The sequence below is a fragment of the Canis aureus genome, chromosome 21 (genome assembly GCF_053574225.1).
Source record: "Canis aureus isolate CA01 chromosome 21, VMU_Caureus_v.1.0, whole genome shotgun sequence".
Taxonomy (NCBI): Eukaryota; Metazoa; Chordata; class Mammalia; order Carnivora; family Canidae; genus Canis; species Canis aureus.
The window spans coordinates 38,832,309-38,857,405 of record NC_135631.1 but is presented as its reverse complement, the minus strand read 5'-3'; the positions used below and the strand labels follow the sequence as shown (position 1 = coordinate 38,857,405).

At 40.8% G+C, this 25,097-nt stretch overlaps 1 protein-coding gene across 8 annotated transcripts in view; it reads left to right on the top strand.

Moving 5' to 3' along the window:
* The window catches only part of CCDC146 (coiled-coil domain containing 146), a 118,544-nt gene that overhangs the window by 65,119 nt on the left and 28,328 nt on the right, over positions 1-25,097 (top strand). For 5 of the 8 annotated variants that reach the window (XM_077863918.1, XM_077863919.1, XM_077863917.1 and 2 more), the window contains 2 exons: positions 16,510-16,592; positions 19,749-19,958. In XM_077863918.1, coding sequence (XP_077720044.1) covers positions 16,510-16,592; positions 19,749-19,958 — 293 coding nt within the window. Of the gene's footprint in view, positions 1-16,509; positions 16,593-19,748; positions 19,959-20,549; positions 20,799-25,097 lie in introns of those variants that run through there. The other 3 variants (XM_077863923.1, XM_077863921.1, XM_077863924.1) reach the window with 3 other exon arrangements.

The window sequence follows — 25,097 nt, the reverse complement described above, 5'->3', positions numbered from 1 at the left end:
TCAAATCTCGTAAAGTACATAACCAAAAGTATAGTTAACTGCAAGGATAATGTTTATAGACTTTTTTTAAAGTGCCTTTATGTTAACTGAATATTTCCTGTTTTTCAGCCCTAGCAAAATTTAGCTGACACAATTTTTCACAGTATATTCATGATCTTTTTAGCTTATTTTTTGTTCCATAGTGTTTTATTAAAATGAAAATTCATTTCAACATCCAAATAATAAAATATTTAAATTCAAATAATTGTTAAATATGTCAATTAGTCAAAAAACTATCAGATTCTTGTTTATTTGATAAAATTATCAGGAGCTAAAATGGAAAAACAGTAAGAAAATCTCAAATTTTAAACTGTTAGGTTCTTTTTTTAAAAGACTTTATTTATTTATTTATTTGAGAGAGAGCAAGAGACAGAGAGCACAGAGGTAGAGGGTGAAGTAGGCTCCCCACTGAGCAAGGAGCCCGATGTGGGCCTCGATCCCAGGACCCTGGGATCATGACTTGAGCTGAAGGCAGAGGCTTAACTATGCCACCCAGGTACCCCTAAACTGCCAAGTTCTAAACCCCAGATGATGCAGTCATATACCCTTGTGGTCTGGTAGGTACATGGATAGGCAAAAGAGGCAGATACAACCCCAAGGAAAGGACACTCCAAAAAGTTTGTGCAGGAGTTTTATGAATGGAGCTACTCTCTTAATCAATTGGTTATTTTCTACCTTTAGATATAGATGTTATATACATATCATAAAATATGTACAGCATCCCAATCTCAAATGCCTAGAAGATCCATTAAAGTAACGTAAATAAGTGAAACAGCCTAGGTGTTAGTACATGGGCCATACATGGAATGGGTGGGACAGACTGTGCTCCTTTTAAAAGGGGTAGCCTCTTAAGTATCTCTGAAAGTCAGCCTCTGCTAAATGCCAATTGATTGTTGTAATGTTGGAATATGAATCTGGTGTCATAAAATCTGGTAATTTTTCAAGAGAAGCTGAAAATTCCATTTTTATTTAAAGTCTACCAATTTTTAAATGCTGCCGGCTAATTTTCTAATTTTATTTGTATATTGTGCATATTAAAAGCATTTGCAGAGTGTATTTATGCTATTGACTACTAGTTTGCAGTTGTGAAATACGCTCTTATGACATGGATTAAGGTCTTTCTTGTATGTGTTTAAAGATTAGATAGTGTCTTACCTTCTATTCCTGATATGGAAATATGTAGAAATGAAAAAAAGAAAGGAAGAAGGAAGGAAGGAAGACAGGGCATCTGTAAAAATGGTTGCATATCCTTAAACTGTTACAAGCTATCAGGAATAACTGGAAGCATGGTATTTCCATGAAATGATGTTATTTGTGTTTTGCCAGAAGGCACATTAGAATATTTTGTAATAGTTGACTTAGTGAACTAGAAACAGCTGTGTTTGGTGAAATGTTTGCTACAATCTATTTTTTAACTTTTTCCCCCTCATTTCTTTTTATTTTGCTTTGCTTGGTATCAAAGTTGGTATCAAGTGAAGAGAGTTAAAAGTATACTTGGTGGTATTACATAGTTTTCTTTCCTTTTAACAAAACCAAGACAAGCTAACAAACTATGTCTCCAAATATCATAGAAACCAGATTTCTTGGAAAACTATGTTAATTTCTGAACATTCCACCCTTTTCTGAGGAAATTTCAAGATAATTTGTTATGTAATTGCCATGGGTAATAGCTATCCATCTGTTACCATTCAACTGCAGGATTTCAAGAAATTTATAAGGTGACTAAATGGTTCAAATTAGTACACAAACTAGGAAGATTCTTAGGATCTAACCTTATGTTTAAATGTAATACTTTATGATACCCATTTAGTTTTGAAAAATTATACTATCTTGCCCTTAAAAGAGTTTTTGTTAGGATTCAAATATTCAGATATTTGATTTTCTACTTTATTTATGGATTTAAATCTCCCTGGTACTTAAATTTGGCCCATCAATCTACTGAAGTTATTAACTATGGGCTGAGTAATGCATCCCCACACATAGATCCTGTTGAGTTGAGGACTGGGTGGCGGGGTATCAGGAGAAAATGTTTGACCAATTTTCTATTCAAAGGTGTTTAATACTCCATTCCAAACTGTATAGGCAATGAATATTCCACATATAGTCAACCAATCCATAAATCTCGCACAATCAGTATAAAGTTAATATCACCTTACTTTTTTACACACATGTGCACATACACGCAAACACTCTTCAGGCTGCTGGTGTTCCTTCTAGACTGACTTCTTTAGATTCTCTTGTTGATGTCCTTACTGATCATTTTGGCCCAATTCACGTGTGTATGTGGAGAGGGAAAGCCATATATTGAAATTTCCTTTTGTGATATGTTTGATCATTTACATCACACTCCTGCTCTGCTAGATACTGTTCGGTTCTTCAGACATGTGCTGAGCACCTGCCACATGCCATGTACTATGCAAGGTTTTGGGGGCACTAGACTGATCCTTGCCTCCAGAGAGCTTTTCACCTGGTAGACAGACATGGGAGCAAGACTTCAACACTGACAAGATATGTACTTTGTGGAATATGTGAGATATAGTGGCCTCATTCATTAAATATTTTTGTGTACCTTAGTGTCAGATAGTTTATTCTAGATGCTCAGGATACATCAAGATAACAAGAGGCTCAAAGAAACATTTGTAGAACATATAAAAAAGGCTGACACCAAAGTGAAGACGACTATTTTATGGTTAATTTTTATGGTTTATTTTATGGTTCTATTTTCATGGTTAAAAATTTTAGTGAACAACATTAAATGCCTTCTGCACACTAGCAATAAGCAATCTAAAGATGAATTTATGAAAACAATTCCATTTACAATAGAAACAAAAAGAATAAAATACTTGGATTAAATTTAGCAAAAATTAAATGGCTCATCCAAATATGCTGCCAGAATTTAAAGCCCCATTACCAGTGAATTAACAAGAGTAGAACTCACCTACTTAGAAGAGACTCATTTTAGCTCAAAAGACACCTTCAGATTGAAAGCGAGGGGGCAGAGAGACATTAGTAGTGCAAATGGATGTCAAAAGAAAGCTGGAGTAGCAATACTTGTATCAGACCAACTAGACTTTCTGTTCTTGTTTTAATGCTGTTTTGATATGAGGGTAATACTGGCCTCACAGAATGATTTTGAATGCATTCTCTCTACTCCACTATTTGTAAGATTTTGATTCAGATTGTCATTAATTATTTTTTTGAATGTTTGGTAGAATTCACCAATGAAACTGTGTGGTCTTCGGTTTTTCTGTGCTGAGAGATTTTTGAGTCCAAATTCAACTTTCATTCTTGTTACTGGTCTAAAAAGATGTTCTATTTCTTGGATTCAAGATTCATGACTCAATCTGGGTAACTTATGTGTTTTTGGAAATTATCTGGTTTTTTTCCTGTTATCTGATTTGTTAGTATATAATTGTTTACAATAATCTTGTTATCACACTGTGTTTCTATGGCATCTGTTGTACTGTTTTCCAGTTCTCTTTTTGGTTTTTGAGTCTTCTCTCTTTTTTTCCTAGTTAATGTAGTTAAAGCATTGCCAATTTTGTTTGTTATTTTGGAAAAACTGGCCATTACTTTCAATGTTATATAATTGTTTATTCTGGTCTCTATTTTATTTATTTCTGATTTTTCTTTGTTATTTCTTTCCTCTACTAAATTTCAGCTAAGTTTCTTCTTTTTCTTGTTCCTTGTGGTATCGTGTTAAGTTGTTTATCTGAACTTTATTTTTTCTTCATATAGACATTTATAGCATAAATTTTGTTCTAACATCTGCTTTTGCTGCATTCCATAATTTTGGAATATTGTGTTTTCTTTTGTTTTGAAATATATTGTGATTTGTTGTTTGATTTATTATTTGGCCCATTGCTTGTACAGTAGTGTATTGTTTAGTATTTACATAGTAACTATTTAATATGTACACTGTACATTTTCCAGCTTTGTTTTATTGCTAATCTTTAGTTTTGTACCCTTATGGTTAGAAAATATACTCAGTATGATTTCAGTCTTCTTAAATTTGTAATGTTTGTTATGTCTCTTTTTATATGATTTAACCAGGGAATTCTGTGTGTACTTGAGGAAAATGTGTAATTCTATCTTTCTTGGGTGAAATGTTTCATTTATGTATATATATCTTTTTAAATATTTTATTTATTTATTCATAGAAACACAGAGAGAATGAGAGGCAGAGACACAGGCAGAGGGAGAAGCAGGCTCCATGCAGAGAGCCTGACGTGGGACTCTATCCAGGGACTCCATCCATGGTCTCCAGGATCACGCCCTGGGCTGCAGGCAGCACTAAACCGCTGCACCACCGGGGCTGCCCTGTATATATATCTTTTAGAACCATGTACTCCGAAGTATGCATCAAGTAAAAAATGTTCTTGTTGAAAAAAAGAAAGAAAGAAAAGAACAAGAGTGGAACTCAAACATCCCCATATTCTGCTCCCAAGTTTCCATTTTATAGTATCAATGGGGAAATTCAAGCTGCAACTTTGGGTTTTTGTTCTTTTTTAAAGCACACTTCTTCAATCAGCAGTCAAAGACTTCATTGTCCCTCACAATCTGCCTGCTAGAAGGGGAAGTGGAGGGTGATGCTGGTGCCGGTGGCTTCCTGGATGCCTCTATGCTAAATAAATTATGACTTGTGAATACTGGCAAGAGCACTGTGGGCAGAAGCATCTTCAAAACAGGAAGGTGGGCACTAGACGTCTTGAGTTTCTTTGTTGTGGGGAGAGGTTATATCCCTTCCCTCCAACCTCAAGGCCCAGAGCTGGGGGACCTCTGCTGGCATCCAGCTGAGTGGCGGTGCTGGTGGCACACCAAAGGAGGCCCAAAAGGTGGGTGCCCACACCTACTCCGCAGCAGAGAGAGCAGCCAGGTCTGGAGAGTCAGCCCACATTCACAATAACAGCTCCTGAGGACAGGGTCAGAGCAGGGGCTTTGGTCTGTGAGCTATTATAAAGTGAGATGAACAATTAATTGACTAGCTGTGGACATGACCCTCATACATTTATAATCCTTGTGTGAGAAATGCCCTGGCCATGAAGGGCCCCAGCTTTGTTTCAGGGTTTTCACTGCCTAAACCCACTCAAGATCTTTAAAGGTGCACTAGAGGTGGCACCTCTGCATGCGATTGGTGACAGCCAGCTGGGCAACACCATCCTCCCTGGAGCCCATAGCATCCCTCTCCCCTGCCCCCGCCCCCTACTCTTCTGTGTACTATTTCCTGACGTTAGTCACTCACTGGCTTTAACCTGGCTCTGTTTCCTGACTCCAGTTCTGTTGGGACCCTATGTGACTGGCCCTTATATCTTTGGCCCAGTCAAGTTCTTTGCTCTCAATCATTGGTTCGCCCTTTGAAGCTCTTGAAGAAGCAGCTGGGTTTCAGTCTGGCTCATTTCCTGCCTCCCAGGCTTACAGCCACTCCATCCTGCTACCATTTCTCCTCATGATTTTTTGGGGAAAAGGGGGAAAAATCTTAAACAAGAGATAAATGATTGATAAAGTTCCAAGCAATTGCAGTTTCCAGGGGACAAATGTGAGTGTTTTAAAGGAATGCCACCCTTTAGCATGTACATGCTTAGGCATGCTTTTTATTTATTTGGCTGCACACATTATCTTAAAATGATTATAACTTAACTTTGAAGCTTACATACAGCTAAGCAATTGCATTACACGATGTCCACTGCACTTGAAACCTAAACTCTTGGGAGGCCCTGTTTGCCACTTGGAGCCTCCCCCTCGAATTCCTGTGGCAGGCCACCAGAAGAGGAACAAGACGGCTGGCTGCAGGGACTCTTTGCTCGTCCTGTGCACCCTGCCGCCCACACAGAAAGGAGAAGAGAATCTGTGGGTGAGGCGGCTAGTTTTGTACAGCACATTCTCTGCTTTTTTGAGTCTATGCTCAGGCCAAGTTACCTTGCCTGAATCTATTCCTCTTTCTCTGACAAGTGAATGAACAAGAGTTCTTCCAACTGCATCATTCGTTTTAAGATAAGCTCAAATCAGTAACTGGTTAGTGAACATTATTGAGTACTTACAAGATACCAAGCCATGCACTGGGGCTCAAAGATGAATAAGGTAGGGCTTCCATCATCAAAGAATGTGCAGTGTAGTGGGATAAAGATATTTAAACATATTTTGGTAATAGGGCACCATGTGTACAATAATAGATGCATCTAGAAATACAGAAGAAGAAGTAATTCTCCCTGGAGGTGTCTCAGGTGGTTACCACAGAGATGTTTTAAAGGGAGAATAAGAGTTCCCCAAGTGGACAGGAGAAAGAAGAAATTGAAGGTAGGAGAACAGAACATGTAAGGTGTGGTACGGTTGGGCACTGTACTCATTTTCTACTGCTTTCCTAACCAATTACAAACTTGGTGGCTTAAACAATATAAATTTATGATCTTATAATTCTGTAGGTCAAAAGTCCAATATGGGTCTCACTGGGCTAAAACTGAGGTGTAGGCAGGACTATATTCTTTTCTGCAGGCCCTACCAAAGTATTTGGTTCTTTTCCTTTTCTAGAGGTTACACACTTTCCTTGTCCCATGACCCCCTTCCTCTGGTGGGTCAAGTCCTTCTCACACTTCCAATCTTTCTCCTTCTTCCATTTCATCCCTCTCAACATGGCCAGGAAGGTCCTCTGCTAACCTATGATTAGATTGGGCCCAGCCAGGTGATCTCCACTTCTCGGGGTACACACTCTTTTTTTCTTTTTTTAAGATTTTTTAAAATTTATTTATGATAGACAGAGAGAGAAAGAGAGGCAGAGACACAGGCAGTGGGAGAAGCAGGCTCCATGCCGGGAGCCCGATGTGGGACTCGAACCCGGGACTCCAGGACTGCGCCCTGGGCCAAAGGCAAGCACTAAACCACTGAGCCACCCAGGGATCCCTAGGGTCCACACTCTTAATCACATCTGCAAAGTGTCTTTTGCCCTGTAAAGTAACATATTTCTAGATATATCACAGTGATTAGGATGTGGACATCTTAGGGGACAGGGGCAAAGGCATCATTCTGCAGGACACAACATAGAACTGAAATGGCCATGGGAGGTTTAGAAAGGGAGGAGACAGGTTTGGAGAGAGTGGCAGCTGCCAGGTAATGAAAGCCCTTATAAACCATGTTAAGGGACCTATAATCAATCCTGAAGATGATGGAATCCTTTGAAGGGTTTAAAGCAAGGTGAAGATTGTGTTTTGCTGGCAGCACGGAGGACACATTCAAGGGAGACAGACTTAGAGTCAGGGAAAGTGGTTAGTTATCTATTGCCACACGCTCAGTAAAGAATTGTAGATTTTGTTTATTCTATAAAAGGATAAAATGATACATAATCCTAAATTTCTCTCTAAAAAATGATCACAATACCTGAACATTGATATTGTATTAAGTAAACAATTTCATGTATTCCAGGTGTTGGACAAAGATGTTTATTACTCTCTAATTGTAACTTCCATAGTCCTAAAAGGCCCTTGCCCAAATAAAGTTCTAGCTTGTCCAATGACAGGCTGCAGACCCCTCTGTTTGGGGGTCCTCAGCAGGTAGTGGTATCTCAGACTATGGAAGTAAATAAGACGCCCTGGGGAAAGCAAATAATTTAAAAAGAGGAAAAAGATAAGGACCAAATCCTGGATGACACCAACTTTTAAAGGGAGGACTATAGAAGAAAACAGAAAATTAAGAGAGAGAACTGTGAGACTATATGTTACAGGACCTGGAAAAGGAGAGATTTCCAGGAATGATGAACCATAAAATAAGCCAATAGTAATAAATGTCATAAAATTATCAAGTAACCTAAGGACAGAGAAATGTCATTTGAATATAATAATTAAGAGGTCACTGGGGCTCCACTTCCAACTCAGATGGAGTAACAGGAACCAGATTTACTCTACTGCCTTAAACAACTCAAATCAAATCAAATTAGATGAAGTAATGTTTTTCAGACTTTGGACAACAGATTGCACAGGACATTAATCTCTGGGGGTACGTAATAAGTTGAGACCTATAATTGTGCCATCTTACAACTCAGAGTTTCCAAGTGATAGCATGGGGAGGGGGGAACCCAAACAGAACCAAGTGGTCTTGCTGATTTGTGATGACAGGTTTTGGGATTCAGGGAGGCCACGTTGGCTAAAATACATAGGTAAGGAGAGGGAAGAGTGTAGAAGAAAAGCTCCAGAGATCATGCATGCTTGTGAAGATATGCTGAGGCTGGAGAAAGAACTCCCAGAGAGGAGAGCATGGAATGATACCTGGAACCCACACAGAACCAATCGTTCATGTCACCACCAACCAAAATAGAAAGACCTCCTAATCTATGTAGAAGGGTATTGACTTAGTTGTGGGGCCAAATTAGCCTTAGACAAAAGATCATTCTGGACTTCCTTAACAATGATTACAAGCAAGCCTTGAAAAGATCAAACTGTTTCCAAGTAACTTAACTGTGACTCACAATGCCCAAAAATATTTAAAGGAATATAAAAAAAAATAATCAACTGTAAAATTCACAATGTCTGGCATGCAAAGAAGCAGGAAAATATGACCTATAATGAGGAGAAAAGTCAAACAATGGAGTGGAACAGAAGTAGAATTAATTGACAAGGACATCAGAACAGATATTAAAATGTATTTTGAATGTTGAAAAAAAGGTGGAAGGAAGCATAAATAAAATGAGAAAAGGGAAAGCTAGAAAAAGGCTCAAATCAAACTTCTAAAGGTGAAAAAGACAGTGAGATTTAAAAAAAGTTCACTGGATGGGATTAACAGCAGATTAAACACTAAAGAAAAAGATTCATGGTCTTTAAGATGTAACAATAGATATTATTAAAAATGAAGGATGCTTGGGTGGCTCAGTGGTTGAGCATCTGCCTTTGGCTGAGGTCATGATCCCTGGGTCCTGGGATCGAGTCCCACATCGGGTCCCCGCAGGGAGCCTGCTTCTCCCTCTGCCTGTTTCTCTGCCTCTTTCTCTGTGTCTCTCATGAATAAAATATTTTTTAATTTAAAAAATAAAAATGAAACGAAGAAGGAGTGTAAAATAAAAATGAAGAGAACTTCAGTGGTCTGTGGACATCAGGTGGCCAAACATGAATCACACTTGCAGAAGGAGAGGAGAGGGGGACAGAAAAAATATTTGAGAAACCAACATCTAAAATTTTTCTAAATTTGATGAAAACGATAAACTTATGGATCCAACATTGTGAACAAATTTCAGGCCAGAGAAAACCACATCAAGATATATCATAAAAAAATTACTGGAAAACAGTGGTTTAGAGGAAAAATATCAAAATCAGCCAGAGAAATGAGAAATTCATTGGTCAATTTGTCAGTTTGGTGAAGTGCTGGCAGGCCAGTGACTATGAATTGGTGAGTGACCTGAAGGTCAGGGAGGGGAGATACAGAGCAGAGACTACTCTTTTCAGAAAAGCTGATATGAGAGTGAAGGAGAGGAAGGATAGGAGCATAGCACCCAGGGGTGGATTTTTTGCTTGCTTTTTAAATGAGAAAGACTTGAGCAGATTTACAGGTTGAGGATAATGTCAATGATGACAATAGTAAAATAAGTGTCACTGATTAAGCTCTTATTTGTGTACTAGACACTATACCAAATACCTTATATATAATTATTTAGTTTTCACTACAGACTTATGAAATTGGGACTACTTTTGTCTTTTACAGCTGAAGAAACTGAGGCACAGATTGATTAAATATTACTCCAAGTTACAAGGTTGAGAAGCTGTAGAGCTGAATAAAACAATGGGACACCTGGGTGGCTTTGTGGTTGAGCGTCAGCCTTTGGCTCAGGGTGTGATCCTCGGGTCTGGGTATCGAGTTCCATGTAGGGCTCCCTGCATGGGGCCTGCTTCTCCCTCCGCCTATGTCTCTGCCTCTCTCTCTGTGTCTCTCATGAATAAATGAATAAAATCTTTAAAAAATAACAACAACAAAGAAAAAAAGAGACAAAAAACAGAGTCAGATACAGAGAACTGGTGGTTACCAGAGGCGGGAGATGGGGGAAATGGTGAAGGAGATTAGGAGGACACTTATCGTGATGAGCACTGAGTAATGCATAGGATTGCTGAGTCACTATATTGTACACTTGAAACTGATATAACACTGTACATTAATTATACTGGAATTTGAAAAAAATAGTAGAGCTGGATTTCACATTGAAGTCTGCTTTGATATATTTGTATTTGATTACAATACCACACTGAACCAGTTATGAGGGAGAAATAGAGATCATAAAGAAAAGGAAGGTATAACTGATGCTTTAATGCCTAGGACGAGGCAGGAGAGTATATATTTGAAAACACAGGTGGACAGGCTTGCCTTCATTTTTGAGATCTGGGGAAAGAACTTAAAGGTGAGTGTGGCTGTAGATAAAGGGATCTGTTGATGTAGATGATGAGTTCAGGTGGCTTAATTTTGTTTGGTCAATGAGTTAGGTATACAGAAAAGCTAAAGCTTAATATAACAACCAAGGAGAAAGGTCAGACAAAAGTAGTGATGAAGCATTGTTGAGAGCTCAATTGCATTTGGAAACTGCTACAAATGGCCATGTTGTTTATATCTAGCAGAGATAGGGAAAGCATGAGTGGGAGACAAGATGGTAAGGATTTATGCTTTCAAGTTTATGTTATCCCCCAAAGCCAATGATTTATTGGGATAAGACCAAAGCACTAGGTAATGTCAAAGAGGCAATGAGAATAGAATAGGTTAATAACCATGGTCATTGTGGTTCCCCTCAGACACCCCCACAAACACTTAATTGTTTCCTCATGCTGACCCCCTTGCAGATAAGTTCACTTGGTGAAAGTTCTTACTTTCCTTGGAATGTCCTAGAATTTCCATTTTTGAAATTTTTTCCGTATCATTACATGCTATCCATGAATCATGAACTCCTGTTAAACTTTCAGCTCTAGAGTAAATGTTTCCTTCCAGACTCAATTACCAACAAGGCAATTCAGTAACACAATTATCTATTGTGAAATCATATTTATGAACCTAATGACATTATATCTAACCTTTCGTTATGTATACTCTTTGACAGTTTGAGTTGGGCCTTATGCTCTGTTCTTTAGATCCTGCATTTTTAAAACATGACAAACTTGGTTTCTGTGCCTATTTGTATCATGCAGTGGGAAAATGCAGCTATTTTATGTTTATGAGTGAAGCATTTCATCCACCAGAATGGAGTCTGAAGTTCCCAACCAGAGATAGACCTGCTTAAAGAGATAGTTTGCAATTTCACAGAAAAGTCACCGTTGGAAGAATATTACATCCAGATTATGCATTTTATTTTTAGGGAGGTTAGAATCCATTCTTCACAGTTTGATCTTTTCCTTTTTTAAAAAAAAAGATTTTATTTATTTATTCATGATAAACATAGAGGGAGAAAGAGAGGCAGAGACACCAGGCAGAGGGAGAAGCAGGCTCCATGCTGGGAGCCCGACGCGGGACTCGATCCCCGGTCTCCAGGATCACGCCCTGGGCCAAAGGCAGACGCTCAACCACTGAGCCACCCAGAGATCCCATGAGTCACCCAGGGATCCCGATCTTTTCCTTTTTTAAGAGAGACTTGTTTTTAGGAGAGTAGATCGAATAAAAGGTAGCTTATCAATCTTCTTTCTAAACGTCTATGACTTAAATTTTTTCAATTTATGTAGAAATGACAAAGACATACCAGATGTTTAACCCCTTCAGCTTTCTTCATAGGTTTGTAGGCATCAAAGGCAAGTATGGCTATGGGAGTGATGGAAACAGCAAATAAGAAAAGAAGCCTGTAGAGAGGCTAGAGCCTTCCTGCTTTTTCTGTAGTCATAAAACCTGCCAACATGCACCCCTGGCCCAACTGCCATCAGGCTTCGATTAACTGGTATTTTAGAAAAGACTGCACTAATACAACTGAGTTTTCGTTAAGTCCGAGCTAGAATCTGGCTGTATCTGCCAGTAGGATCTGATCACAGCATTCTCCAGTTTGAAATTTTGCTGAATCCCTATTGTTTACAGCAAAGTTTTCAAGCATATTTTAATAGACTTTTATTATTAAAACAATACATATGTGTTGGAGAAAATTATAAAATACAGATAAGGAAACATAAATATACGAAAACCATACATTCTTACTACCCAAAGAATACCATTTTAACATTTAGTTCTTATCCTTCTAGATCAATACCTTATCGATACTCACTATTTGATGAATTGTCATCATAATCTCCTTTAATACTTTATTTTTTTCCTTTAATCCTTTAAATATGATTTCATTTCATTATCTGAATATATTTATAATAGCTGCTTTGAAGTCTGTTAAAGTCCACATCTGCACCCCCCCAAAGAGTTTTTGCCCTTCACCCCCTTTGAATAACTCATAATTTTTTGCTGATGATTGGACATTTTAGATAATATTATTGTAACAACTCTGGTTTCGGATTCTCCCTTGGCTTCTTGTTGTTGCTGTTGGGTTTGTGTTATTGTTCATTTGTTTATTTGTTTAGTGACTTGGCTGGACTAATTCTGCAAAGTGTATCTCCCCTCTCCCCCCTATAGTGTGCAGCCTCTGATGTCTCTGTGTAGATATTCTTTCCTTGCTTTTATTTTTAACCTTGCCCCACCCACCTGAATAGGTCTTTAGCAATAGGAAGGTGGGGAAGATGAGCTCTTCCCTGGCTGCTAAGCCTGCCCAGAATACTTCTTCCACAACATGGAACTGAGGATAATGGATGCAGTTCATGTTTCAAATGTCACAGTCTCCTATTTTTCTGAGTTTCAGATTTTTTAAAAAAGATTTTATTTATTTATTCGTGACAGACACACACAGAGAGATATATAGAGAGAGGCAGAGACACAGGCAGAGGGAGACGCAGGCTCCATGCAGGGAGCCTGATGTGGGACTCGATCCTGGGACTCCAGGATCATGCCCTGAGCCGAAGGCAGATGCTCAACCACTAAGCCACTCAGGTGTCCCGAGTTTCATATTTTGTAAATAAATACATCTCATTATTTTGGAAGCCCTTAGATCAATTTCCAGAGACTTTAAAGGCTGTGTTAGATAATCTTGACAAGTTGAATCAATGTTTCTTTGAGGGAGAGCTCTTCATCAAGGTCTTCATCAAACTCTTCACATACCATTCTAGAAGTTCCACCTCCTGGAAATGGTCTGTAATTTATCATTTTATTCATTTGCTATAACTTAGAATATAGAGAAAATACTTGCATAATGCCCAATATGGTTATTTACTAACAATAAAACTACTGAGTGTAAGCATTTTGTAATTTCTATCTTTTCAAACTGTGAGCTGCTTTAGGGGAGGACCTATGTCACATTTACTTCTGCTTTCATCATGCACAGCATTAGGTGAGAGGTAATGTCTTTTCAGCCTGATAACGAAACTATAAATACTATATTTGTTTTTTAACATTAGAGTCCATAATTACCTTACCCAATGGATTACCTAGAGTGGTTAACTTGTTGCCTAATTATAAGGCTGGTCACCGCGTGATCTTTGTATTACACGCACACACATACAAACACACATTCTCACCCTTGCCTTTTCATGATTTTTTCCCAGTAATTTTTCTCCTTTAAGAGGGCCCATGTGCAAAGCTTTTTCTTTTTAACATATTAAATCTTAAGGGCACAGAGCCTATGTCCTACACCATTTTTAAGAACCAATGAAAATGTTTGAGATCTGAAGTAAATTACATAATAGTTCAAAAATGCAGAAAGAAAATGGAAGAAACAAAATAAATGTGTTTAATTAAATATCTATAAAGTGTAACATTAAGTCAACCTACCAGTAGCAACTCAACACTTTAAAAATTACATGTAAAATAAATTATATTTAGATGGCACATGAATACATTTTAAGTTATTTGATATAGTGAGAAGTAGAACTTCCTCAAAGGGCTTAAGAATCTTATTTACCCAGTATTCAGGTTTCTCAAAAAGTTAAAAACAGAACTACCCTAAGATCCAGCAGTTGTACTACTAGGTATTTACCCAAAGAATACAAGATTACTGATTCAAAGGGATACATGCAGCCTAATGCATAGCAGCACCATCAACAATAGCCAAATGATGGGAAGAACCAAATGTCCATTGATTGGTGAATGGATAAAGGAGTGGTATATCTACTAAATGGAATATTATTCAGCCATAAACAAGAATTAAATCTTGCCATTTGCAGTGACATGAATGGAACTAGAGAGCATTATGCTAAGCAAAAAAAGTCAGAGGAAGACAAATACCATATGATTTTGCTCCTATGTGGAATTTAAGAAACAAAACAATCATGAGGAGGGGGAAAGAGAGAGGAAAACCAGGAAATAGACTCTTTAGTATAGAGAACAAACTGCGGGTGGGTACCAGAGGGGAGGTGGGTGGAGATATGGGTGAAATAGATGATGGGGATTAAGGAGGGCAGAGGGCACTTGGTGTGATAAGCACTGGGTGTTGTATGTGTTGAATCACTACATTGTACACCTACAATTAATATTATACTGTGTGTTAACTAACTGGAATGTAAATAAAAACTAAAAAAAAAAAAAAAAAAGCCTTGTTTACCATACATAGAAAGTGAAGGTTGGAGGATTGGAATCCAGGTCTGGCACTAGCTTGTAAGTCCCTCACAGGAGACCCCACACACTTTCACAAAGGTGAGAGGGCTTCATAGTGCATTTTACAATGTGATTGCCACCCTTATTTGGGTAGAGAGACCACGAAAGCCCACTGTGGAGACTCTGACCGTCACATTTTATCAGTTGCATTCATGCATTTGCTCATGCAGCACATGTGTGCCAAGTACTTGCTTTGTGCCTGGGCTTCTACTGGCTGAGGACACCGTGAAGAACAAGGTGATCCAGGCCCTTTCCTCGTGGCACTTATACAACCATGATAGTTGGGGAGTAACGTTGTTTTAGTCACATATTTATTACTGCAGATCATATAATATATGTTATGAAGTGCAGTGTTCTTTTGGGGTCGGTGGTGTGTGGGGGTATCTATCTTAATTTAGAAGTCAGAGGAAGGCCTGATTATGGATTGATATTGAAAGTGAGGTATGAAGAAAGAATCTGGCCTGGGGATAAGTGAGGAATGGCCAACACAGAGGCCTGGGGGAATGAAATAAAAGGCAGCCAGTGTGGCTGGAGCACAAAAAGCTTGATGAGAGGGTTCTAGAAGGAGACTGGGAGGTAGCAGGGTCATCCAGGACCTCAGGGGTCATACCCAGGCTCTTGAATTCTATTCCACTTGAGTTTTGAACACCCAGCATAGCAAAACCTTTGATTTTTTTTTTTTTTTTAATCTCTCTGGGGATGCCTGCATGGCTCAGTTGGTTGAGCATCTGCCTTTGGCTCAGGTTGTGATCCCAGGGTCCTGGGATTGAGTCCTGTGTCAGGCTCCTTCTGCCCCTTGCTTTTCCCTCTGCCCCTGCTCACTTTCTCTCTTTCTCACTCACTCACTCACTCTCCCTCTCAAATAAATAAATAACATCTTTTTAAAAATTTCAAAAAAATCTCCCTGGAAAGTAGATAGACAGGGGCCCTGAGTGGACACAGGGATGGAGAGGGGGACAAGGGGAGGTTTTGCAGTAGTCCCACTGAGCTGGGATGTGACTTGGACTAGTGAGTCCCTTCTCCCTCCCCAGGGAAGGGAGAAGAAAACAGATGGATTCAAGAAATACTTTAGAGGTAAGAACAACATGGCATTGATAAACACAGATCTTTCCTTTAGTTCCATCCAAATGTTAAAACTTTAGTGTTTCATATTGTGCTGTGATGTCTATTACTATTTATCATCTAACTCCGAGAGTAAATCCAAAAGTTCTTTTACCAGAAATGAGAAAGGAACAAATAATATCACTTTTGTACGAAATAAACTTTCATGTTTCTTTGACTGTAGAGGCAGAGAGAGTGTGGTACAATGGAATTATCATGGGTTTTTGGAGCTGGGCCACTTGGGTTTACATTCTGACACTGCCTTTAACTAGCTCAGTAGCTTTGAAACAAATCACTTAACTTTCTGAACTTTAGTAAAATGGAGATGATCCCTACTTCACAAAAACATTTTTAACAATGAAATAATTGTTGTCCAACACTCGCTCGTAAAAGACGTTCGATAATTATTAGTTCTCTCAACTTAAAAATAGCCATCCTAGTCATCTATACTATCCAGGTTGTTTGCTAAACCTAGAAATATGTTTTTTTTTTAATTGGAAGAATTTGACTCCATTCCTTACTTCAATTTACAGGTGAAGATATCATAGTCTAGAGAGGTAAGAGTCTTGCCCAGGGACGTAGAGATCACCGGAGGCAGAAGAGAAATATTTTCTCCAAACACCTAGCATCGTTGTAGTACACCACATTGCCTAATATGTTTCCTCTCTAATGTTGAATAGGAAGATTTTATAAAATATCCCTATATCCATATTATCTCTCATAGTGATCCTGTGTTCTCTTTGCTAGTTACACAGTCTGGGGAAACTTCCTGGAACCAGAATGGCAGAGTTAAAAGCCAAGTACACCTTGCTGCATGATACCGTGGTAAGGTAGGCTATTTGCTCATGTGGAGACATCTTTATCATATATTTCTTTTTTGTGTGATGAGATCTGTATTGTTTTTGTAGCCTCCCAAAAGCAGACCTTGAGGCAAAGGTTTGAGTTCAAGTAGTTTGAGAAGTGATACCAGATATTATCATGGGAGGATGGGGAAGTGAGATGGAGAAGGGAAGGATCGGGGGCGGGGGGTGCCTATCTGCAGCTTTATCCTGTGGCCAACTGGTGCTCAGTCGCACTGAGGACCCTCTGCATGTGTGGAACACACCTCAGAACTCTCCCATCAAAAGGTGAGGAAACTGGGATATTTGTCCACTCTTTTCCATCCTTTGTTGAATTATTGCTCCTAGGGAGAGGGGCTCCTGACACTTCTAGCATGCCCTCTGAGAAGCCAAGCAAGTTCCTATGGCCAGAGAAAGCCCTCAGGCAGAGGCGCGCTGGTAACCGTCCACCAAAGCTACAGGTGACCCAAGAGCAGACCGAGATGGGGGGAATCTGGTGGAAGACTGACATTATCTGCCCCAGGACGCTTTTGTAGGATTCTTTGCTCTTCACCTCTCTTTACCACTCGGAGGTGTAGGTTCAAGCACAACCCCAGCCTACATCTGCTGAGCCTTTGGTCTTCTCACCTCTTCCACCTACCCTAGGCTACCCTCCTTAGTCTAGTCCCAACCAGCAACAGGTGAGAATAGGCTTCCATAGGATGACTCCACAAAGTTTTCCAAGCATCTGCTATGAGCCTCTGGGAATCAAGGGAAGAGAGTGAAGAAAGAAGGGAAATCCTGTTCTGCTGCTACTCCTCACTACTCCCCATCCTTCTTCCTCTTTCCCATTACCTTCTGCCTCATATGTCTTCCCCAAAAGCCAAGGAGGGACAGCAATGTAGAGAAGCTCCATCCTTTCATTCCCCATCCATCTTCTCCCCCAGTCTTCAAACATTAGCCCAGAGTTCTTTTCCTGGGCTACTTCTTTTCCTGTCCAGAGTCGATTTGGCTACTTTGAGGATGGGAGCATGTGGGAAGAGTGAATCACTGGAAGAGCAGAGCTGCATTCCTATGCACCCTTCACTTTCACTCCACGCCTTACTTACTCAGCTCCATCCAAGTTCATGGTAACTGCCCAGCTCTGGCTCCTCCTCCTCTTCCTCTATGCCAGCCTCAAGCTGACTCCTCATCCCCATCCCTCACGGAGACTCCATTTCCCCACAATTGGCCTGACTGCCAAAGTGTACACACAGTTCTCAAGACTCAGGAACTTGGAGACTTTAGATAGGAAGTCTGGGGTAATCTTTTCCAACATATTTCACACTGCTTAAATGGGAAGAACAAATCCATGCAGCTCTCAGGGCATCTCTCCAAGTCCCTTTGCAGATACAAAGAATCCTGCAACATTTCTCACCCTCCCGATAGCTCTAATCTAGAGCTCAGCAGAGCTTTGTGGGGGGCTGATTTAGCTTCCTCCTTCCCTAGCCCACAATTCAGTTCCCTGGGCCCCAGTGATGGACAATAATGTAGGACCAAAGCTATGGCGTTATCTCTTCCTACTTCCAGGTTGTGTTGCAGAACCATTACTTCCCTTCTGCTACCCACATTTTACCTCCTCTTGACCCTTTACTTCCCTCTCTTGTCATTACAAACATCCACCACCCTCTCCCACTGCCCCTGCCTGGTGGGTGAGAACAGCATGAAGATACAGGCTCCCCACTCCTGCTGCTGGGGTTTCAGCAGGGCAGAGAGAGCCTGGAAATGCTGAACTGAAACTGAATGGGTTTTACATAGGAACCGCGTTATAGAAGTTGTTAAATCCTCTTCTGCTGACACTATATTTCAAGTCCATGTGGGTAAATCAGCATTTGCCTTCTGGCTAGAACCCTAACTGCTTTGTCCGTTTTCTTTCTGGGGAAATCAGGCACAAGCCAACACTTCACAGTTCCGCAGCTGAAGACCCTTATGAAGGAGCTCAGGCAACTTTAGATTTACAAAGTATATTAACATGCAAGGAAAATGAATTGTAAGAAACCACTCCAGCGTTCATTATTAGAAGTTATATGTGTTAGCACTGTAGCTGCTGTTGCTATTTGGTACCCAACCTAGTGCCTGGAACATACTCTGTCCCAGTTAATGTTTCGCTGGATGTTATTGAGCCAAATGACGTATGAACGCCAGAGGAAATGGGTGGAGCAGGTAACTTCAGTTGAGACAGCCTTCATCAGGTCATTGGGCATCTCTGCACATGAGGAGACCCCTGACGGTTTCTCCTGGGGAGGGAACTTGGTGGGGTGTGCGCCAAGGAGGAGTGCTGGCTTTAACGCAGGAGATGGCACCAGTCTTGCTTCCGTGTGGGAGAGGTAGCTAACATGAGGCAGCTGAATCAGGGCTGCTGGTCAGCCTGCAGCTGATGCCAGCATGCAGAACAGGTGGGGGAGCTTTAGAAGATTTCACCAAGTCCAGTTCCTGTGTCCACTCAAATCTGCTTCTTGCCAGATATTGAACCCTTTTTCCTAGACAGGAACAAGACCTAGATAGGGAGTCCCCCTCAACTGTGACATTCAAGTCCAGCTCCAGCCAGACATTAAAGATAGGATCAGAAATCTGTAAGGTGGTTTATGTCCATAATTTTACAGAAGAGTTTTTCATCCTAGTTTCCTAGTAAAGTCATTAGAAAACTTTGTTGTTTCTTAGTTCCCCAAGAAGGAAAAGTTTTTCTCACAGTCAGGAGGAGGATTCAGGAATTAGAGAAAGCCAGCATTGCCGGGAAAGTTGAAGGGAGGACCCACTCTCCCCCTTTTTATCTCCCAGTTTGGGAAGTCATGGTTGTTCTTCAAAGTCAAGTACAAATATCACATTCCCATCCAACTCAATGCTCCTCTCTCTCCCACCATGTTGGTCTTGACACCAGTGGTAGTGCTTGTCACCTGGTACTCCGGCTACCTATTCCATCTGTTCCCCTTGCTAGACTGTGAGCTCCATTCACTTCCAGTACCTAGAAGTACCTAGTACAATATTTGACACAAAAATATCACTGAACTGAATTGAACCCAGGAATGGAAAGAACCAGGAGCTGTCCTTGCTAGACCCCCTATGTGAGCCACTACAGGTGTTAAAACTGTGCCCCTCTCATTATTTGAATCTCTGTTTCATGGAACCCAGCACACAAGAGTCAGAGGTCCAACTGCTCCAGGATGCCAAACGTTTCACGGAGCAAATACAGCAGCAGCAATTTCACCTGCAGCGAGCTGATGATTTCCCTGAGGCATCCACCACCGAGGTCTCTAAAATGCGAGAACAACTCCTCAAGTATCAAAATGAATACAACGCAGTGAAGGAAAGAGAGTCCCACACTCAGTACAGGTTAAATAGGTAAGCACACAATTCTCTCAAACACACCGAAGACAGAGTTGAACAAAGCTCCTTCCACATGAACAAAAACAGAAAAATTAGACTCGGGAAGGAATTTTGGGCACAATGAGTATGAGATGGCAATGTGTAAGATGACTATAAGCCTAGCTCTTTCCTTCATTTCCTAGAACGGGCCATCCCTGAACGAGAAGGTCACACAGCTTCTAGAAAAAAAAATCTCAGGTGACAGGGAGACACCCGCAGGAGGAGACGCCTGCTCTTGTTTTCCCTGAGTCAGAACAAAGCCATAAGCATTGGCCATAGCCAGAGAACACCCTGCATAGAACAAGGACTTGGCACAGTCTCCACCTCACCCCGACGGTGGCCCTGTGTCCCTTCAGCAGCAGCAGACCATATGCTGCATGGCAGGCGCCCCTCACGCACTTTGCAGACAGACCTATGTGAGTTGAGGGTCACATGTGGCTCCCTCTGTTTTTCTAATACAGGAACATGGACCATAGAGTCAACCTTATTCTCCTAAACTATTCCTCAGCATCAAGAGAGAAAGCAATATCCTTTTGGAGGACACATTCACTTATGCAGATCTAGAGGATGTCATCCAGTGAGCGAAAGGAGAGATGTATTGCTGGAAGGCAAATGTTCTTTCCAAAATCTCTAGCATTCCTCCTGTGGAGTAGCAAGTCAGTGGAAGAGTCTGACTTGTGTTCAGCAAATCACACTATTTAGATGGAATTTCAAAATGATTACCATCCAAGTTTTGTGCTGTGGTGTGCTGGGTGCCCTGCCTGGGTACCGAAGAGAAGGCCAAACAATCGCTCCTAGGATTTGCTACCTTTTAAGGTGGAAGAACTTTCCCTGGCTATTTTTAAGAGTCGGTAGAGCGAATGTAATTCATTCCCGCTGAGAGATAAGCAAATGACTTGAGCGATTTTTCTGAGGACTCTGCAAGCCCTGGGTTTTGAATCCTCTCTTTGGGGCCTATCGTTTCAACTGGGGGATGAAGAAGGCTAGCCTACCCAGAAGAGTTAGACTGGGGGGGGGGGGGGGAATCTGAGTTCTCTTTTGTCTTTCAATCTAAACTCGTTTCAGGCTCACAGTGAGATCTATAAAAAGAAAGCTTAGCTATTTCTGTGCTCTGTAAGCACTCTTTCAGTTGAGAAAATAATGAAATTAAAACAATTGGTGGTTGTTCATTAGTATTGAAAATATGAATGCTTGACATTTCCACGAAAGGGTAAGAGGAACATAAGTCAGTTGATATTTAAATTGTTTAAAATTTCCAAGTGTTCCTGCCAAAGGAAAAAACCCAGCAACAACCAGAACTCTTGCCTTTTAGGTATAGACAGGCAAATTGTTCGCTGAGTTACTTGGGGTAGGAAGGGGACTGTGCATAGTGCCCAACAGCGAACGAGAACATTCAGGACACACATTTGCAGAACTGTTTAGTGTGTATTGTTTTTGGATTTGTAACACATCATATTCTAGCTTGAGCAGACTCCCTCACATTCTCAAATATTAGCAGCTCAAGAGTGAACAAACTTAGTTCCATAAAAATAATGGTGATTCCAAAAGGAATACCAGGGAAGAATTATAGGCTGTATTTCATTGGGATTAACATATTTCATATTATATGGTACTGAAACGAATACACTCAACACCCCTTCCCCAGGAAAAAAGTAGATAGGTCCATCCCCACCTAAAAATAAAGAAACTAAGCCAGTGAGAGAAAACCATTCATCTGAATATACAGATGCTATTTTTCAGATCAGCACAACAAACTCATTTTATTCAGCATCTAAATAACAGAAGCCCTAATAACTAGCACCTCTCCACCCCAATATCTTTGGGAACTTCTGAATCATTGGCAACTATGAAGAATAGTATGTTGTTCAAATGCTCTAGAGAAAAAAACTCCACTCTGTAATTTGGTTGATTTTTCTCACGGTTTCACATAATATAAATCTTTAAGAAATGTAATGGTGCATATAATTACGTTGTCCGGTTAATAATTAAATCTGTCGCCATAGTTTTAGCTTTGAGATTAATATTCGTTGACCTCTTGAATATGCAGTTTAGGAAAGAATATATAACCTTCTTAAGTAAAAGAAATAGTACACATAAATAATGAAGTAATAAATACTATTGAGAACTTATTTTCGAAATAAAGTCAAAGTCATTATCTTTCTAAAGACATTCTCTGAAAAGATTTTCCAATACCTTTCTTTTAAAAGATTTTATTTATTGGAGGGAGAGAAAGAGAGCCCAAGCCTGAGCAGGGGGCAGGCAGCAGAGGGAGACGGAGCCCGACGGAGGGCTCAACCCCAGGCCCCGGGATCAGGACCCGAGCCCAAGGCGGGCGCCCAACCGACTGAGCCACCCAGGCGCCCCTCCAATACTCTTTTCAACCTTTCCCTTGCCTTCACTTTGTTATCTTTTGGAGCTTGTCTGCTTTCTGGTAGTTCTCGGATTTGGAGGGCAGATAAATCAGTGCTCAGCCTGACGCACTGTGCTGAGTCAGCCGGGCCTTGGTAGTCCGGCAGTGACAGCCAGGTCGGGCAGAGAAACCAGCAGACCCGGGGAGAAAGGAAGAGCTGGGTCATTTTAGCAATGCCTCGGGGACCCCGGGGTATTAGGTATGACAGGGGGCACACAGGTCACGAGGGCTAGTTAGTAAGAACTCACAGCTGCAACGGGTTGCACTTTCTGAACACTTGTGAAGTCTTTCCTGCTCGGCCTGTGGAAGCCAAGAGCACCATGAGCTTAGACCAGGCTCTGCAGGGTGCAGTCTGCATGACCGAAAGAGAGAGAAGCACCTGAGAGGCTTGTTTGAAAGGTAGACCCAACTCCTAAAGCAAGATTCCAGTTTCTGCCCAGGCCTCCCCACCCAAGGCAGCGTGGAGTGCTTTACAAGCTCCCCCTGTGATTCGGCTGCATGTCCAGTTGAAGAATTGCTCCCCACCCTCATGGTTCTCAGCTCTGACTACACGTTAGGGACCCCCGAACCTTCTCTGTGACCTCCAGCCTGCTTTCCCCGCTCCCGACAGAAGCCCACGGCGGCCCCCAGCAGCCCCTTCCAGCTCTGGACGGCCTGACTCTTAGATTCTACTGCTTGCACTGGTTCAAAAATTTACCGGTGGCAATTTCCACTCGTTCAGGCTGTTTCTACCACTGGTGAAAGAATGCCTCTTGCACAGAACAACATGCAGGCCTCCTGCACTGTCTGTTTACTCACGAGTCCTTAAAACCAAGAGTCTTTGATGACATGGTCTCAGGAAAGAAATGGATCCTGAAGACCTTTGACACCGAAGCATCCCTTAGCCAGGAAAGCGAAAGGTGGCAGGCAGATTTCAATATTAATGTCATTTTAAAAGATTAGGTGTTAAGAGGTATCAAGAGGCACAAAAGTGTTTTTTCTTTATTTCAGCAATGCCACGCAAAAAGGAGAATCTAAAAGGAGGGAAAAAAAAGACATAATACATGTCTTTAGGGATGTAGGATATTTACTAGGATACTTACTATACTTTGCTTTTAAAAGTGAAAAACTGGGATCCCTGGGTGGCGCAGCCGTTTGGCGCCTGCCTTTGGCCCAGGGCGCGATCCTGGAGACCCGGGATCGAATCCCACATCGGGCTCCCCGTGCATGGAGCCTGCTTCTCCCTCTGCCTGTGTCTCTGCCTCTCTCTCTCTCTCTGTGACTATCATAAATAAATAAAAATTAAAAAAAAAAAAAAGAGAATAAAAGTGAAAAACTGGGACGCCTGGGTGGCCCAGTGGTTGAGCATCTGTCTTCGGCTCAGGACATGATCCTGGGTGGGGATCAGGTCCCTCACTGGGCTCCCTGCGAGGAGACCGATTCTCCCTCTGTCTATGTCTCTGTCTCTCTCATGAATAAATAAAATCTTTAAAAAAATAAATAAAAGTGAAAAACTGAAAGCAACCTAAATTCTAAAGAAAAATGGAATATTTAAATAATAATGTATTCCAGAGGGGGCAGCTTGGTATTGAGTCAGAGCTCAGTTTCTAGGTTTGAATGTCAGTTCAGCCCTGACTATGTGACTTTGGAAAAGGTACTTAACTCCTGTGTCTTCATTTGACAACGAAGAAAACAATACCTACCTGGCAAGTTCTGAAGTTTAGAAACAATGCATGTAAATTACTATGCAGTGAAATTACTATTTCACTTATCCTATTGACATAGGATCAGTGAAAGATGATATTACGATTATTTTATTATGTGACATCTACCCACTAGGGAACTTTGAAACTATTATATTATTATGAAGTCTAAAAATATTTTTAATTGGGAAGAATTTTTTATCTATAAGAGATACAAAGAGAAAGGTACAGACACAGGCAGAGGGAGAAGCACGCTCCCTGTGGGGAGCCTGATGTAGGACTCGATCCCTGGACCCCAGGATTATGACCTGAGCCAAAGGCAGATGCTCAACCACTGAGCCACCCAGGTGCCCCTGGGAAGATATCTTTAATTACATGTTGGGTAAAAATGAATTCAATCATAGGTACACATTTTGTATAATATTATTGAAAGATAGAAGGAAAATAAAAATGATCAACTGTGGTGTGATGGGATGGGATTATGAATGATATATTTCTCTGTAAATTGAAAAATATGCATTTTTTTCTTTAAATATTTTATGTATTTATTGGACACACAGAGAGAGAGCATGAGCAGGGGAGAGGAGCAAGGAGAAAGGGGGAAGCAGGCTCCACCCTGAGCAGGGAGTCTGATGTGGGGCTCTATCCCAGGACCCCAGGTTCATGATCTGAGCCGAATGCAGACACTTAACCGAATGCAGACACTTAACCGACTGAGCCACCCAGGAGCCTGAAAAATATGCATCTTTTAAAGGGAAAACATCAATCAGTTTTTCTTAATAAAAAACACATGATAGAAATGCAACTAGTTTAAGGTGTCCTAAGGAATTAGCCATTTTATGTTTGTTTAAGGAAAAGGTCATTTTACATTTATTTAAAGGAAAGGCTGTGAGTCTTGTCTTGCGGGAGAGCTTCATGTCACCATTTTTCCAACTCAGGGGCATAAAGGTGTCCTTTACAACCAAAATATGGCAGCACACTACCACCCCCTGGTGGCAGCCTGGGTGAGGTGTAGGATCAATA